The sequence below is a fragment of the Oryctolagus cuniculus genome, chromosome 9 (assembly GCF_964237555.1).
Source record: "Oryctolagus cuniculus chromosome 9, mOryCun1.1, whole genome shotgun sequence".
In the NCBI taxonomy this organism is placed as follows: domain Eukaryota; kingdom Metazoa; phylum Chordata; class Mammalia; order Lagomorpha; family Leporidae; genus Oryctolagus; species Oryctolagus cuniculus.
In genome coordinates this window covers 16,521,041-16,539,259 of record NC_091440.1, presented here as the reverse complement: position 1 = coordinate 16,539,259, position 18,219 = coordinate 16,521,041, and the positions used below count along the sequence as shown (strand labels likewise).

At 39.7% G+C, this 18,219-nt stretch overlaps 1 protein-coding gene across 5 annotated transcripts in view; it reads right to left on the bottom strand.

Moving 5' to 3' along the window:
• The window catches only part of UGGT2 (UDP-glucose glycoprotein glucosyltransferase 2), a 249,271-nt gene that overhangs the window by 173,781 nt on the left and 57,271 nt on the right, over window positions 1-18,219 (bottom strand). For all 5 annotated transcript variants that reach the window (XM_070048689.1, XM_070048688.1, XM_008260110.4 and 2 more), the window contains 2 exons: window positions 16,498-16,594; window positions 950-1,028 (listed from right to left, as the gene is read on the bottom strand). In XM_070048689.1, coding sequence (XP_069904790.1) covers window positions 950-1,028; window positions 16,498-16,594 — 176 coding nt within the window. The remainder of the gene's footprint in view (window positions 1-949; window positions 1,029-16,497; window positions 16,595-18,219) is intronic.

Genomic DNA, 18,219 nt, shown 5'->3' with positions numbered 1-18,219 from the left:
TATATTCATTAAATAAAAGTTAAAAAAAAGATTAATATGCAAATAAAATTCAACAGTAAATAATTCAAATTAGAGCAAAGTGTCCAGAAATTTTTAATAAACAGCTGTTATAAAGTCATTTTAAAAAGGTAAATACAGCAAGAAGAAATTAGTAAAGGTTAGAAATAAGAATGTTACCCAGAAGGAACTCAAAACCCAATAAACATAGGAAAAAAAGTTAGTCTTTGAAATAACTGTCATTATTTGACTCTTCGTAAATTCCAATTATAAAATAGCTAAGTCCACTTAAATTCAAAATTTAAAATAAATACACCATTTCACCTATGAAACTGACAAAGACTTTAAAACTATTCTCAGTGTTTAGTAAAGTTCAGGGAAAGAGACACATTCACATACTGAAGTAAGTGTAGAGGTAGGAATTAGTACAAATTTATGAGGGAAATTTTGAGGTAGGCATGAAAAATTTCAAGAAGTAGCTATACCTTGTCTTAGGTGTGTTTTTCTCTGATTTCTGCTAGGGAAAATATGAGATGCCCATAAACTGGTAAATAAAGGAAGGACAAAAACTAAAGTCCGATTCTAGGACCTTATTTTAGTTAATGATGGAATATCCCATAGGCCATGATAAAAGCAGTTGCACAGTACAATTTCACTGTGCAAAATAATGTTATGCATGCATTTACAAGCAGCTATAGAAGGATCACAGACAGGCTGAAAAGATATATAGCAAAATGTAAGAGTAATAATAATCTAACAGCTGTGGAATTAGTGGTGGTAGCAGTGATTTTTTTTTTTCAATTTTTTTTTCTTTCCCTAGCTTTTTGTCATTGGTTGTGTGTTGCTTATCCACACTCTCACTCACACACACATGTATGAAAGGAGAAACATATAGCAACACAGCCTTTAGAAACAAAAGGGCATAGTAATACCAATTCCAGTTCAGACTTACTTGAGCTTCCCAAAGAGAAATCCTTGAACTTCATTTGCTCCAGTCTCGTCTTCTACAGTAGTATTAGTCACAGCTGTATCTTGGATAAAAAAAATAAAATAAAATCAAAATAAAAAGTATCCACAGAGTTGGAAAAGAACATATAATAAAAGATAATAATCAAATGGAATTAAATTTGTTACCTTCACGGACAAGCATATATACATGAATGTACGCAGGTTTGGATTAGTAAATATTTGACACTCATAATAAATGTTTTATAGATTTCATAGTAAACTCTGTTACAATAAAAAATGATAGACAAAGAGCTTGCAACAAATTCCAACTTTAGCTTTTATAATAGACAAAAGTTCCAAACACTGACAAATATGAGTTCTGGCATACTTCCCTTTTTTTAAAAAAAATTATTTATTTAAAAGGTAGCTACAGAAAGGCAGAGAGAGAGAGAAAGAGAGAGAGAGGGAGAAAGAGGGAGGGAGGGAGGGAGGGAGGGACAGGAGGAGGAAGGGAGGGACTGACTTCCATCTGCTGGTTTACTCCAAAAAATGCCCACAGCGGCCGGAGCTGGGCTGATCTGAAACCAAGAGCTTCTTCCAGGTCTCCCACGTGGACTTGGGCCATCTTCTACTGCTTTCCCAAACCATAGCAGAGAGCTGGGTGGGTTGGCAGTGGAGCAGCTGGGACTCAAACCAATGCCAGAACTACAATCAGTGGTTTTACTCCCTACACCACAGCACAGGTCCCTAGCATATTTCTGATACCCTTAAAGAAAATCAAGTAATCTTCACAAAAACACCAAAAGTCACAGCCTCAAAGAAAAAGGCATGTAATATTTTATAGTCCCTAATTTACCAAATAATTATAACACACAGTAAAGTGGAATTTTTTTAAAGATTTTATTTTATTTTTTTTTTAACTTTTATTTAATGAATATACGTTTCCAAAGTACGAATAATGGATTACTATGGCTTCCCCCCCATACCGTCCCTCCCACCCACAACCCTCCCCTTTCCCACTCCCTCTCCCCTTCCATTCACATCAAGATTCATTTTCGATTATCTTAATATACAGAAGATCAGCTTAGTATACATTAAGTAAGGATTTCAACAGTTTGCTCCCACACAGAAACATAAAGTGAAAAATAATAGATGATTTTTTTTAAATGATGATGAAATCAGATCAGACCTATTGTCATGTTTAATCCCAGTGAGAGTCAAGTTGGGAGTTGATAGTTTCTTTTCTTTTCTTTCTTTTTTTTTTTTTTTTTTTTTTTTTTTTACAGAGGATCAGTTTAGTATGCATTAAGTAAAGATTTCAACAATTTGCACCCCCATAGAAACACAAAGTGAAATATATTATTTGAGTACTCATTATAGCATTAAATCTCAATGCACAGCACATTAAGGACAGAGATCCTACATGAGGAGTAAGTGCACAGTGACTCCTGTTGTTGACTTTACCAATTGACACTCCTGTCTATGGCATCAGTAATCTCCCTATGCTCCAGTCATGAGTTTCCAAGGCTATGGAAGCCCTCTGAGTTCTCCGATTCTTATCTTGTTTAGACAAGGTCATAGTCAAAGTGGAGGTTCTCTCCTCCCTTCAGAGAAAGGTACCTCCTTCTTTGAAGACCTGTTCTTTCCACTGGGATCTCACTCGCTGAGATCTTTTGCCAGAGTGTCTTGGCTTTCCATGCCTGAAAGACTCTCATGGGCTTTTCAGCCAGATCCGAATGCCTTTAGGGCTGATTCTGAGGCCAGGGTGCTATTTAGGACATCTGCCATTCTATGAGTCTGCTGAGTATCTCACTTCCCATGTTGGATCACTCTCCCCTTTATTTATTCTATCGGTTAGTGTTAGCAGGTACTAGACTTGTGTATGTGCTCCCTTTGACTCTTAGTCCTTTCATTATGATCAATTGTGAACTGAAATTGATCACTTGGACTAGTGAGATGGCATTGGTACATGCCACCTTGATGGGATTGAATTTGAATCCCCTGGTATGTTTTTAACTCCATCATTTGGGGCAAGTCAGCTTGAGCATGTCCCAAATTATACATCTCTTCCCTCTCTTATTCCCACTCTTATGTTTAACAGGGATCACATTTCAGTTAATTTTTAACACTTAAGAATAACTGTGTATTAATTACAGAATTAAACCAGTCATATTAAGTAGAACAGACAAAAAAACTACTAAGAGGGATAATGTATTAAGTTGTTCATTAACAGTCAGGGCTATGCTGATCAAGTCACCGTTTCCCATAGTGTCCATTCCACTTCAACAGGTTTCCTTTTTGGTGTTCAGTCAGTTGTCACCGATCAGGGAGAACATATGGTATTTGTCCCTTTGGGACTGGCTTATTTCACTCAGCATGATGTGTTCCAGATTCCTCCATTTTGTTGCAAATGACTGGATTTCGTTGTTTCTTACTGCGGTATAGTATTCTAAAGAGTACATATCCCATAATTTCTTTATCCAGTCTACCGTTGATGGGCATTTAGGTTGGTTCCAGGTCTTAGCTATTGTGAATTGAGCTGCAATAAACATTAGGCTGCAGACCGCTTTTTTGTTTGCCAATTTAAATTCCTTTGGGTAAATTCCAAGGAGTGGGATGGCTGGGTCGAACGGTAGGGTTATCTTCAGGTTTCTGAGGAATCTCCAGACTGACTTCCATAGTGGCTTGACCAGTTTGCATTCCCACCAACAGTGGGTTAGTGTCCCTTTTTCCCCACATCCTCGCCAGCATCTGTTGTTGGTAGATTTCTGAATGTGAGCCATTCTAACCGGGGTGAGGTGAAACCTCATTGTGCTTTTGATTTGCATTTCCCTGATTGCTAATGACCTTGAACATTTTTTCATGTGCCTGTTGGCCATTTGGATTTCCTCTTTTGAAAAATGTCTATTGAGGTCCTTGGCCCATCTCTTAATTGGGTTGTTGGTTTTGTTTTTGTGGAGTTTCTTGATCTCTTTGTAGATTCTGGTTATTAACTCTTTATCTGTTGCATAGTTTGCAAATATTTTTTCCCATTCTGTTGGTTGTCTCTTCACTCTCCTGACTGTTTCTTTTGCAGTACAGAAACTTCTCAATTTGATGCAATCCCAATAGTTAATTTTGGCTTTGACTGCCTGTGCCTCCCGGGTCTTTTCCAGAAACTCTTTGCCTGTGCCAATATCTTGAAGGGTTTCTCCAATGTTCTCTAGTAACTTGATGGTGTCAGGTCGTAGATTTAGGTCTTTAATCCATGTTGAGTGGATTTTTGTGTATGGCGTAAGGTAGGGGTCTTGCTTCATGATTCTGCACATGGAAATCCAGTTTTCCCAGCACCATTTATTGAATAGACTGTCCTTGCTCCAGGAATTAGTTTTAGATCCTTGATCAAATATAAGTTGGCTGTAGATGTTTGGGTTGATTTCTGGTGTTTCAATTCTGTTCCATTGTTCTATCCATCTGTTTCTGTACCAGTACCATGCTGTTTTGATTACAACTGCCCTGTAGTATGTCCTGAAATCTGGTATTGTGATGCCTCCGGCTTTGTTTTTGTTGTACAAGATTGCTTTAGCTATTCGAGGTCTCTTGTGCCTCCATATAAATTTCAGCACCAATTTTTCCAGATCTGAGAAGAAGGTCTTCGGTATCTTGATTGGTATTGCATTGAATCTATAAATTGCTTTTGGGAGAATGGACATTTTGATGATATTGATTCTTCCAATCCATGAGCATGGAAGATTTTTCCATTTCTTGGTATCCTCTTCTATTTCTTTCTTTAAGGTTTTGTAATTTTCATCGTAGAGATCTTTAACGTCCTTGGTTAAGTTTAGTCCAAGGTATTTGATTGTTTTTGTAGCTATTGTGAATGGGATTGATCTTAGAAGTTCTTCCTCAGCCATGGCATTGTCTGTGTATACAAAGGCTGTTGATTTTTGTGCATTGATTTTATACCCTGCTACTTTGCAAAACTCTTCTATGAGTTCCAATAGTCTCTTGGTAGAGTTCTTTGGGTCCCCTAAATAAAGAATCATGTCATCTGCAAAGAGGGATAGTTTGAGTTCTTCCTTCCCAATTTGTATCCCTTTAATTTCTTTTTCTTGCCTAATAGCTCTGGCTAGAACCTCCAGAACTATATTGAATAGCAGTGGTGAGAGTGGACATCCCTGTCTGGTCCCAGATCTCAGTGGAAATGCTTCCAACTTTTCCCCATTCAATAGGATGTTGGCTGTGGGTTTTTCATAGATTGCTTTGATTGTATTGAGGAATGTTCCTTCCAAACCCAGTTTGCTTAGAGTTTTCATCATGAACGGGTGTTGTATTTTATCAAATGCTTTCTCGGCGTCTATTGAGATAATCATATGGTTTTTCTTCTGCAGTCTGTTAATGTGGTGTGTCACACTGATTGTTTTGCAAACAGTGAACCATCCCTGCATGCCAGGGATAAATCCCACTTGGTCTGGGTGGATGATCTTTCTGATGTGTTGTTGCATTCTATTGGCGAGAATTTTATTGAGGATTTTTGCATCTATGTTCATCAGGGATATTGGTCTGTAATTCTCTTTCAGTGCTGCATCTTTTTCCGGCTTAGGAATTAAGGTGATGCTGGCTTCATAGAAAGAATTTGGGAGGATTCCCTCTTCTTCGATTGTTCTGAATAGTTTGAGAAGAATTGGAGTTAGTTCTTCTTTAAATGTCTGGTAGAATTCAGCAGTGAATCCATCTGGTCCTGGGCTTTTCTTTGTTGGGAGGGCCTTTATTACTGTTTCAATTTCTGTCTCAGTTATGGGTCTGTTTAGGTTTTCGATGTCTTCCTGGTTCAATTTAGGTAGGCTGCATGTGTCCAGGAATCTATCCATTTCTGATAGGTTTCCCTGTTTGCTGGCATACAAGTCCTTGTAGTAATTTCTGATGATTCTTTTTATTTCTGTGGTGTCTGTTGTTACATTTCCTTTTTCATCTCTGATTTTATTGATTTGGGTCTTTTCTCTTCTTTTTTTAGTTAGTTGGGCCAATGGGGTGTCAATTTTGTTTATTTTTTCAAAAAACCAGCTCCTCGTTTGGCTGATTTTTTGTCATGTTTTTCTTGATTCAATCCTGTTGATTTCTTCTCTGATTTTAATTATTTCTCTTCTACTAGATTTGGGTCTGGTTTGCTGTAGGTTTTCTAGATCCTTGAGGTGAATAGAAAGCTCATCTATTTGGTGCCTTTCCAATTTCTTGATGTAGGCACCTATTGATATAAACTTTCCTCTTAACACTGCTTTTGCTGTATCCCACAAGTTTTGGTATGTTGTGCTGTTATCCTCATTTACTTCCAGAAAGTTTTTGATTTCTCTTTTGATTTCTTCTATGACCCATTGTTCATTCAGGAGCATGTTGTTCAATCTCCATGTGTTTGCGTATGCTCTAGGGATTCCTGAGTTGTTCATTTCCAACTTCATTCCTTTATGGTCTGAGAAGCTGCATGCTATGATTCTAATTCTTTTGAATTTGCTGAGACTTGCTTTATGGCCTAGTATGTGGTCAATCCTAGAGAAGGTTCCATGTACTGCTGACAAGAATGTATAATCTTTAGCTGTAGGATTGAAAGTTCTGTAGATATCTGTTAGATCCATTTGGGCTATAGTGTCGTTTAAATCTACTGTATCCTTGTTGATCTTCTGTCCTATTGATCTGTCTATTTCTGAGAGTGGAGTATTGAAGTCCCCCAGTACTATTGTATTGGGGTCTAAGTCTCCCTTTAAGTCCGTTAACAAATCTTTTAGATAAACTGGTGCCCTGTAGTTAGGTGCATATACATTGATAATTGTTATATCTTCCTGTTGAATTGATCCCTTAATCATTATGTAGTGTCCCTCTTTGTCTCTCTTAACGGTTTTTGTGGTAAAGTTTATGGTGTCTGAAATTAAGATGGCTACGCCTGCTCTTTTTTCATTTCTGTTGGCATGGTAGATCTTTTTCCAGCCTTTCACTTTCAGTCTGTATGGATCTTTGTTGGAAAGATGTGTTTCTTGTAAGCAGCAAATAGATGGGTTTTGTTCCTTAACCCAATCAGCCAAACAGTGTCTTTTAACTGGACAGTTCAGGCCATTCACGTTCAATGTGACTAATGATAAGTGGTAACTTAGTTCTAATATATGCTTTGAATTCCCTGTGATCTTTTGCTGTGAGGTTTCCTTCCTTGGTTTCCTTCCTTTACCTTCTTTCATATTGATGACCGTGTTTCTTTGTTTCTGTGTGTAACACATCTTTAAGCATCTTTTGCAGGGCTGGACGAGTGGCAACAAATTCTTTCAATTTCTGTTTGCTATGAAAAGTCTTTATTTCACCTTCATTCATAAATGATAGCTTTGCAGGATATAATATTCTGGGCTGGCAGTTGTTCTCTCTTAGTACCTGGGCTATATCTCGCCATTCCCTCCTAGCTTGTAGAGTTTCTGATGAGAAGTCAGCTGTGAGTCTGATTGGAGATCCTCTGAGAGTAATCTGACGTTTCTCTCTTGCACATTTTAGGATCTTTTCTTTATGTTTCACTGTGGAGAGTTTAATTACAACGTGTCGTGGTGAGGATCTCTTTTGGTCGTGTTTATTAGGGGTTCTGTGAGCTTCCTGTACTAGGATGTCTCTGTCCTTCTCCAAACCTGGGAAATTTTCTGCTAATATCTCACTAAAAAGGCCTTCTAATCCTTTCTCCCTCTCCATGCCTTCAGGAACTCCTAGAACCCAAATGTTGGGTTTTTTAATAGTATCCTGAAGATTCCCGACAATATGTTTTAGATTTCTAATTTCCTCGTCTTTTCTTTGGTCTGACTGTATCCTTTCCTGTTCTCTGTCTTCTAAGTCCGATATTCTCTCTTCTGCTTCTCCCATTCTGTTTGTAAGGCTCTCTATTGTGTTTTTCATTTGATCTATTGAATTCTTCACTTCAGTCACTATCCCAGTTTCCTGTTGTACTAGTTGTTTCGTTTCATTTTGAATCCTCCTTAATATTTCATTTTCACGAGAGAGATTTTCTATCTTGTCCATTAAGGATTTCTGTAGTTCAAGAATTTGTTTTTGAGAACTTCTTAATGTTCTTATCAATTTTTTGAGATCTGCTTCTTGCATTTCTTCTATGTCATCATCCTCATAATCTTGAATTGGGGTGTCTTTTTCATTTGAGGGCTTCATGGTGACTTCCTTGTTTTTATTACCTTGGTTTTTGCGTTTGTTATTTGTCATATTGGAGATATTTGGTTTCTTCACTGTGGTGCTTTTTCTTGTTATACTATGACTCTAGATTAAGTGGACTATCTGTTTTTGATGGAGCCTTAGGGCTTGAGATGGGTGTGGCCTGAGAGCTCTGTTTGGTGTGCCAAAGGTGACACTCCCAGGTTAGGCGTGGTAAACCTCTCTCTCTCTCTCTCTCTCTCTTTTTTTTTGATTCAAAAGGGAAGTTATTCTGCACAGCTGAACGAAGTTGGAGGTAGTTAGCAGGCAAATGATATACCCACAGGAGCCAGAGATCGGAAGCTCTTTCCCAAGGACCACACAGGGAATCTGTTCGGCCCTCGGAGTGGGCTCAAATTCTCCTTCAGTCTCCCACTGGGTTGCCAAAGTTACGGAATTGTAGCGTCTCTGGAGAGTGCTCACGTGAATTCCGTGAGTTCTCTCCCCCACCGTCTCTTTTTTCACAGTCTCAGTTCAGTAGCACCACAAATTTACTAGGTCCTAATCTCCTGTTAATTCGCCCCACCCAGAGTCAGGTTTTACTGCTAGGCTCAGGGCCGGTGCAGACCTGAGGTCACTCTGCTTATGACGCATGTCCAAGATGGCGCCTGCTCTTTGTCTTGCTCGCCCTTGAGAGGTGAGCGGAGAGAGAGAAACCCATGTCCGTACCAGTCACCTTTTTTTTTTTTTTCCCTCTCTCTCTCTTCCAGTTAGCTTGGTGAAGTCCCCCCCGCCCCGGGGGTCGTTCCCTCTAGTCTCCTCTCTCCGCTTGCCTGCCGGTGTCTCGGGTTATTGAGGTTCGGCTCACCTCGCGTTCCAGCGCTGGTGTGTTGAGTCTGCCGCTGGTGTCCCGAACTGTGGGCTCCCAAGCTCTCCTAAAGATTTTATTTTTTTATTTGAGAGACAGAGAGAGAGGGAAAGACAGAGAGAAAGGTCTTTGATCTGCTGGTTTACTCCCTAAATGGCTACAACTGCCGAAACTGAGCCTCTTCAAAGCCAGGAGCTTCTTCCAGGTCTCCCACACAGGTGCAGGGTCCCAAGCACTTGGGCCATCTTCTACTGCTTTCTCAGGCCATAGCAGAGAGCTGGATTGGAAGAGGAGCAGCCAACACATGAACCAGCATCCATATGAGATGCCGGCACCATAGGTGGAGGCTTAGCTGGCTACACCACAGAAAAGTGAGATATTTGAAGGGTACTTTTGGATTCTAAGAATTGTGGCCTCTGACAGTATTGGGTTGCTCCCATTAGCACTCAAGCAAGTGAACTTCTCCTTCCTTACTCTTCTAGAGCTCTGTATCTCTAAGACTACAAGTAAAAACACCGGTGCTTTGATTAATCCTCCTTTATCTCCTGTCCATTCATTCATACACCAAGAAGACAGATGGAAATGATATTGGCCATACTTGGCAGAAAATAATATACAATTCTAATACACTATATAGAACGTTTTTGAAAGAAGGCACATAGAGAGGCCCTGATTCTAGTGCAACAGATTTAGTTGCCACGTGCAATGCTGGCATCCCATAAGGGAACACCAGTTCAAGTCATGGCTGCTCTGCATCTGATAGAGCTCCCTGCTAATACACCTGGAAAAGCAGTGGATGATGGCCCAAGTACTTGAGATCCAGTCACTCACATGGGAGACCAACATGGGGTCCAGCTTCCTGGCTTCAGCTGGGCTTAGTCTTGGCTATTTTGACTGTTTGGGGAGTGAACAAGTGGAGGGAAGATCTTTCACTCCTTCTCTCATTGTCACTTTGCCTTTCAAATAAATAAAATAAAACTTTAAAAAAAAAAGCCACAAAGGGACAAGAGTACTTCAATATTCATGTGGAATTAAAAGAGCTTCTTTCAGGTCTCCCAGGTGAGTGCAGGGTCCCAAGGACTTGGGCCATCTTCTGCTGCTTTCCCAGGCTATAGCAGAGAGCTGGATCAGAAGTGGAGCAGCCAGGACTCAAACTGAAAGGAGCCAAGAGCCACCATAAAAAAATGGGGCTCCTGAGACAAACCGTTCCAGAGACGGCCTTGGGAAATGGGGAGTAAACCGGTTCACAGAGAAAGCAGTCAGCTACTAACCAGAGATACACAGAACACCTGCCTTGTAGATAAGCCCCTTCCCTACGCTTGCTCAAGGTTAACAAAGAAAGCTGCAAGGCACGTAGCAACCTATTCCTCTCTCCTAGAGACCCCCTCCCCTAATGTATCCCTTTGACCTAGTACTTTTCCACCGACATTACCACTTTTAGACTGCCATACAAGGCCCGCTACTGAAAATTATCCAATGAACTTACGCCAGCCTATAATATGTTAATTTTGTGGTTTTGCCCTTTAAAAGCTGTGTGAGATAGCTGCTCGGGGCTCCTCTCGCTTGCTTGCTGCTTGCAGCAGTAGAGGGCCCATTTGTACAAATGAAATAAAATTACCTCCTGTTCTATTGCATCGTCTGGTCCGGAGTCTGTGTTTCTGGGGTCGTCACAAGAGGACACCGCTTTTGGGGTCCTACAAAACCAGCACCCAAATGGGATATTGGCACTGAAGGCAGCGTCTTTAGCCTCTGCTCCACAGCACTGGCCCCACCGTCTTCATTTATTTCCTAAAATTTTTTTATTTCTCTTTTGATTTCTTCTATGACCCACTCTTTATTCAGAAACATGTTGTTCATTCTCCATGTGCTTGCATATGATGTATAGATTCTTGAGTGATTTTCAGATTCATTTTATTGTGGTCTGAAAAGATGCATGGTATGATTTTGATTTTTTTTGAATTTGCTGAGAATCACTTTATAGCCTAGCATATGGTCAATACTAGAGAAAGTTCCATGACTAGGGAAAAAATGTGTACTCTATGAATTTAGGGTGAAAGGCTCTGTAGAGATCTGCTGAGTCAATTTGGTCTATAGTGTCAATTAACTCTGTTGTTTCCTTGCTGATTTTCTGTCTGGTTGATCTGTCCATTGCTGAATGTGGGGTATCGGAGTCCCGTGTTTCTATTTTATCTAAATTCCTTAATAAATCTTTTAAATAGCCAGGTGCCCTGTAACTAGGCATATATAATAATATAATTCACATCTTCCTGTTGAATTGATCTTTTAATCATTATATAGTGTCCTTGTCTCTTTAACTAGTTTTTGTATTAAAGTCTATTTGTTGATATTAGGATGGCCACACCAGCTTTTTTTGGTTTCTGTTTGCATGGATTATCTTTTTCCATCCTTTCACTTTCAGTCTGCATGCATCTTTGTTGCTAAGGTGTTTCTTGAATGCAACAGATAGATGGGTTTCCTTTTTTAATCCATTCAGCCAGTCTGTGTCTTTTAACTGATGAGCTGAGACCATTTACATTCAGTGTGACTATTGTTAAATATCGTCTTTTCCCTGCCATGTATCCTTAAATAGACTTATTTATGTATTTTGGATTTCATTTTTACTTTTGCTGGGTCATTTTCTACACTGATCTTCTTTTGTAGTGATGTTCCTGTTTCTGTGTTTCTGTGTTCTTGAACATCTGTTGTAGGGCTGGGCGAGAAGTTACAAATTTTTTCAATTTCTATTTGTTGTGGAAGATCCTTATTTCACCTTCATTCATAAATTAGAGTTTTGCAGGGTACAGTATTCTGGGTTAGCAGTTTTTTTCTCTCAGGACTTGGAATATGTCTTGCCATTGTCTCCTTGCCTATGAAGTTTGTGATGAGAAGTCCGTGGTGAGTCTAATTGAGTTTCCTCTGAATGTGATTTGGCGTTTCTCTTGTGCACATTTTAAGATCTGTTCTTAGTGTTTCACTGAACTGAGTTTTGCCACAATGTCTCATAGTGAAGTTCTTTTCTGGTCATGTTTATTGAGAGTTCTGTGTATTTCTTGTACCTGGATCTCTTTCCTTCTCCAGATGATTGAAGTTCTCTGTTATAATTTCATTAAGAAGGACTTCTAATCTGTTTTCTCTTTCCACACCTTCTGGAGTGCCTAGGATTTGTATGTTGGATCATTTGATAGAATCTTGTAAATTTTCAACTGTGATTTTTAATTTTCTAATTTCTTCTCCTTGTATTTGGTCTGACTACATTATTACCAGAAGTTTGTCTTCTAGTTCTGATATTCTTTCTTCTGTTTCATCTATGCTCTTGTTAAGAGATTTCACTGCATTTTTCATTTGGTCTATTAAATCCTTCATTTCCAATATTTAATTCTGGCTTCTCTTTAAAATCTCAATTTCTTGGGAGCACTTTTCATTTAGATTTTGAATTTGTTTCTGATTGCTTTTAAGTAACCTGATTATTAATTTTCTGAATTCCTTTTCTGGCATATCCTCGATTTCTTCTTCTTCAGCCTCCATTATTGAAGATTTGGAATGCTCCATTGTCAAGTTCATAAATTCTTCTTTATTCTTATTCAGCGTTTTTCCTTTGTTCTTTGGTATTTCTGGTTGGTTTCTGGTTGGTTTTATTTTTAAATTGATATCCCTCTGCTATGAGCTGCTATGTGCCCATGTGTTGCAAGTGGAAGCACACAGCTCTGCCTCCTGGAGCTTCGTTTACTTCTGGATCGTGATGAAGGTGGGTACCAGGGCTTTGGTGTGTTAAGCTCTGGCTACTGTGGCTGGGCTCCCTGCTCCCTGGTTCATGAAACAATCTTGGGTTTTTACTGTTTAGGATTACTCCTTGTTGTATAACTTGCATAGTGGGGAAACAATCAGTCTGAAATCTTGTGATCCTTGTTCCTGGGTGGGGCGTGTTGTGAGGTATCTCTCACAATCTATGGATGTGTGAGCAGGAGGCGAATGCAGCAGCACTCTGCTTACAATGGAAAATGTAAACAACCAATATGGCTTTTCCCTGCCAGCTGTACATCCAGTTGGGATCCTGGTGTGTCCAACCTCTCCGCCCACTCCCCTACAATTTCGCTTCCTTCCCGCTTAGAGCCTTGAGGGCTGTTTGCAGAGTTTTTCCACCTGCCACTGTCTGCAGCTCCATGGGCTAGTAACCTCTCACTTGGTTTTCTGTGGGGACATGGGGGGCGCAGAACCTGTCTCCTTGCTCAGTCCCTGCACCGCTCCTTTGTTATACCTTCACCATCTCTCCCCCCTCTCTGCTCCCTGGAGCGTGGACCTGAGCAGTCTCTGTGGACTTCTGGGCTACTCTGTGAGAACTTCTCGCGATTCCATTGCCTGCTTGTATCCCCTCTATTCATTATCTATTTTTCCTTGCGCAATTCGGAATGTCCCACTGCTATATCACCATCTAGCCCCTCTTCCCACAGTTTTTTTCATAATACTGATTTTCCATAAATTCTTTGAAGATCCCCCCATTCCTGTTGCCAGGGACACAGAAAATGAAAATCCAATCTCTGACAGAGATAGGAAAATAGGCAGCCATCTCAAAGGAACTGATTGATACACATGATAAAAGATAAGCATGACTTAGTATAAAACAAATGCAAGGCTGGAGAAGGGAGGCAGGCTACAGGCAGAAGGAAAGCATATGCTAAGAGTGATACTATTAGAGATCATCAAGGCTTTACATGTAGCCCAAGCATAGGGGTGTCCAAGGAACAGAAAATTGTTTTGAATAGTAGTGTTGCAGAGAGAGGAAGAATGTTAAGGTAGAGAAAAATAAAATGTGAAAATCTGTTTACTCTAGTATAGTACCTGAATTATGAGGGAGGTTATATTAAGCCATTAAAAGATTTTCATCAATGGAATTACAAAGTCATATTTTCATTATATGAAGTTCATTTTGAAAGCACTGTCAAGTCTATTTTGGAGGGTGGTGAGAATGAAGACAACTGAAGACAGAAGAACAGGCAGAGGGCCAGTTACAAGTCTGACACATGTACACAGAGAGAAACAAAAATAAATAAACTGAAAGAGTAGCAAAGGGACCTGCATCTTGAATGCAAGGCAAAGATACATTCCAGATATATACCAAAGGTTGGTGACAAAATTTTGTACAAAACATAGATAATATATATAGGTGTCTATGTATGTATGTGTATGTATAAATATAAATATAACCTTACTTTATAAAGAAATCTCTAAGCCCAAGGAGAGCTGTGAAATGCCTTATGTTACTATCATATTTTAAGTTGCTAAATTATAGAGCACTGTAGAGCTACATATATAAGATACACAGAAATATATGAAATCTGCATATTATTTCTCCTATATTTTCAGTGTCTTTCCTGTACTATTACATCAGACATTCATCAGAATTGTTTAATAAGATAGAAAAAACTTTTTGGATATTGTGATTGCCTGGTGAAAATGTTAACAGTCATAATTTTTTTTATAGTTTATTACCTGGTCATATCACTTAATTTTTTATTAATATAAAGAGAACAGAGTTCATATATTTCATAAATGCAATTCCAAGAAGATAACCACATTTTCCTCCATCTCCCAATCCACCTCCCTCCTTTTAATTTTTGTTAAAACATAATTTCAACCCACTGTACAACCACACACTTAATGCATCACTAGCCATAATAATCAACAAGTAAAAACCAGGAACACCATCATTCCACACGAGTATAAACAAGGTCTAAAAACAATCAAATCATAACAAAATGTATTTAAACTCCACTAATACAGACGTTTACTTGCAGTACATTCATTAGAAGCAGCCAGAGTTAAGTCTATGATTAAGGCACAGCCTCCATGACCACATACTGAATAGCAAAATAAAGCTGAGCAGAAGTCACACTGAGTGTATACGAAAGAATGAAATACAAACTCTTCATCAGGGCCAGCATTGTGGCTTAGCCCCCACCTGCAATGCCAGCATTCCACATGAGTGCTGGTTAATGTCCCAGATGCTCCACTTCTGATTCAAATCCCTGCTAATGGCCTGAGAAAATCAGCAGAAGATGGCCCAAGTGCTTTGGCCCCTGCCACCCTGTGTGAGACCAGGTTGAGTGCCTGGCTCCTGGCTTCCGTATGGCCTAGCACTGGCCATTGTAGCCATCTGGGGAGTGAACCAGAAGATGGAAGATCTCTGTCTCTCCCTCTCTCTCTCTTGAACTCTCTTAAAATCAATAAACCTTGGCCGGCGCCATGGCTCACTAGGCTAATCCTCCGCCTGCGGCGGCAGCACACCGGGTTCTAGTCCCGGTTGGGGTGCCAGTCCTGTCCCGGTTGCTCCTCTTCCAGTCCAGCTCTCTGCTGTGGCCCAGGATTGCAGTAGAGGATGGCCCAAGACTTTGGGCCCTGCACCCGCATGGGAGACCAGGAGAGGCACCTGGCTCCTGGCTTCAGATCAGCGCAGTGCGCCGGCTGCAACATGCCGGCCATAGCAGCCACTTGGGGGGTGAACCAACGGAAAAATGAAGAGCTTTCTCTCTGTCTCTCTCTCTGTCACTAACTCTGCCTGTCAAAATAAATAGATAGATAGATAGATAGATAGATAAAATTAACAAACCTTAAAAAAAAGTCTTTATCAAGAATCAGGCATAAATAAATTTAATAAGCCAGGTAATAAAAGACTTCTATATGAGCTCTCAAAATTTCTTTATTTAGTCTCCAGAATTTCGTCCTCTAGAACTACTATAGATAGATACCAGTTTGACTATCACAAAACTATTGAATCTCCCTCATCTAAATAATTCACAAGACTTTATCCATTCTTAAAAACAATCACCCTAATTTCATTATAAATGAGTTATTTCAGACAAAGTTTCCATTGCTAGTGAACCACAGGTTTGCACAGATACTGATCGTACTCCAGTCTGAGTTCCTAAGCCAATCATTGCTAGCCAGAAGCTGCCTCATCTATTGCCTCTGTGTACCTCCCATATACTTTCCTTTGTTATGTGGTGCTGAAAATGACTGGAAAACTACTTTGTATAAGCAAAATAATATAGTATTTCCTATTCTAAAGAGGTTTTGGGAACACAGTAATGTTGTTCATTTCTTTCAGCTTAAAGTTAAATTCCAAATTAAGTAGGACCATGTCCACCTCATCTCCAGCTTCAGGGAAACACAGTACAAGTACCAATTATCTTGCTTTTTTTTTTTTTTTTTCAAAACAAAAGTATATAAGCCTGCAACTTTTCATTCTACTCAAATACAGAAAATTCACTTCATTTATTTGAAAGGCATAGAAAAAGAGATCTCTCATCTGCTGCTTCACTCTCCAAATACCTCTAACAGAAAGGACCAGGGCCAGGCTAAAGCCAGGAGCTGAATCTGGGCCTCCTGGGAGGGTACTAGGAACACAATTACTTGAGCCATCCCTGCTGCCTGCTAAGGTGCACATTAGCAGGAAGCTAGAATCGGAAGTGCAACTGGGACCTGAACTCCAACATGAGACACATGTGTCGATGGTAACGTCAAATGCCCATCCCTAGAAAACTTACCTTTAACTTGGGTATCGTCCAATGCTTTATACTCTGTACTCTTAATCGCTAGCTCCACACCATAGCCAGATAAGTACATTTTCCGCGAGTTTGGTTTCTGTTCAAATGGTTATTTTAAAAAAAGAGAAAATGTTTAGTCAAACACCTCATTTCAAATCCAATATGTGTGTATATTATGAAATTATGGTAAATAACCGTAAATAATATCAAAATTTTTAATCATTATGAAATCTTATTTGTGGGACATTTATATTCTTTCTACATAGACTATCAAGAGATCAGAGATTGGTTGACCACCACTACTTCCTATGAACTTTTTCATGAACTGTACTGCTTCAGTTTTTTATAATTAAAAAAACCTGTTTTATTTCTGTTATATCATCACAATTTTCCCATATCTCTCATAGTTAATTAAGAGAATCAAGTCTCAGAAAATCTGCTCTGTTTCTGGCGACCTCTACAAGATTTGCTATACCAGCATATGCTATTTATTCACTGTTATTTAAAGAGTTCCTAGCACAGAGGCATTAAAATATTTTTGGAATTAATGTAATAAATATATAAAATAAAAAATTATATACACATGCATGACACATTTTTTATATTTCATTTCATAGATCACCCTGCACAGATTTTGTAAATACTACATCCTATTTTGTCAACACATTCAGTATATTTAAGATTATCCCACTCTGGGGCTGGCACTACGGTGCAGTAGGTTAATCCTCCACCTGCTGCGCCAGCATCCCATATAGGTGCTGGTTCTAGTCCCGCTGCTCCTCTTCCAACCCAGCTTTCTGCTATGGCCTGGGAAAGCAGTGGAAGATGGCTCAAGTCCTTGGGCCCCTGCACCTGCGTGGGAGACCTGGAAGAAGCTCCTGGCTCTTGGCTTCGAATCAGCACAGCTCCAGCCATTGTGGCCATTTGGGGAGTGAACCAGCAGAGAGAAGCCCTTTCTCACTGTCTCTAACTCTACCTCTCAAATAAATAAATCAAATCTTAAAAAAAAAAAAAAAAAAAAAAGATTATCCCACTTCCAAACAGCAGGAACTCACCCAAAATGACATGCTGAGCAACCAAATTTAGGAATGGTAAAGAGCACTGGGGAAAAAACTTAGATGATATTACTGGATACATTCCTGGATAGCCTTGGTGGCCTAGCTCTTCACAAAATTTCACTCATTCACTTTTTTTTCCCACCACAGCATCAGCCCCTGTGCTTTTTGTTTTCAAAGATTTATTTTTTTTTATTTAAAAGTCAGAGATACACAGAGAGAGAAAGAGAGGCAGACACACAGAGAGAGAGAGAGGTCTTCCATCCACTGGTTCACTCCCCAACTGGCCACAAAAACTGGAGCCGTACTGATCTGGAGCCAGGAGCCAGGAGCTTTTTCTGGGTCTCCCATGTGGGTGCAGGGGCCCAAAGACTTGGGCCATCTTCCACTGCTTTCCCAGGCCATATCAGGAGAGCTGGATCAAAATTGGAGCAGCCAGGACTTGAACCAGCAGCACCCATGTGGGATGCCGACACTGAAGGCAGTGGCTTTACCCACTATTCTACAACCCTGGACCCTCTCATGCACTTCTGACTTAGAAAAACTGTAAAAATACACTGGTAATGCAACATCTTGACATAAGGAAAAAGTAACTGCAACATCCCAGGCTCTGTTTCTAACCTTTTTTAAACAGAATATATTGCAATGCACTAGCCCACCTTATCAA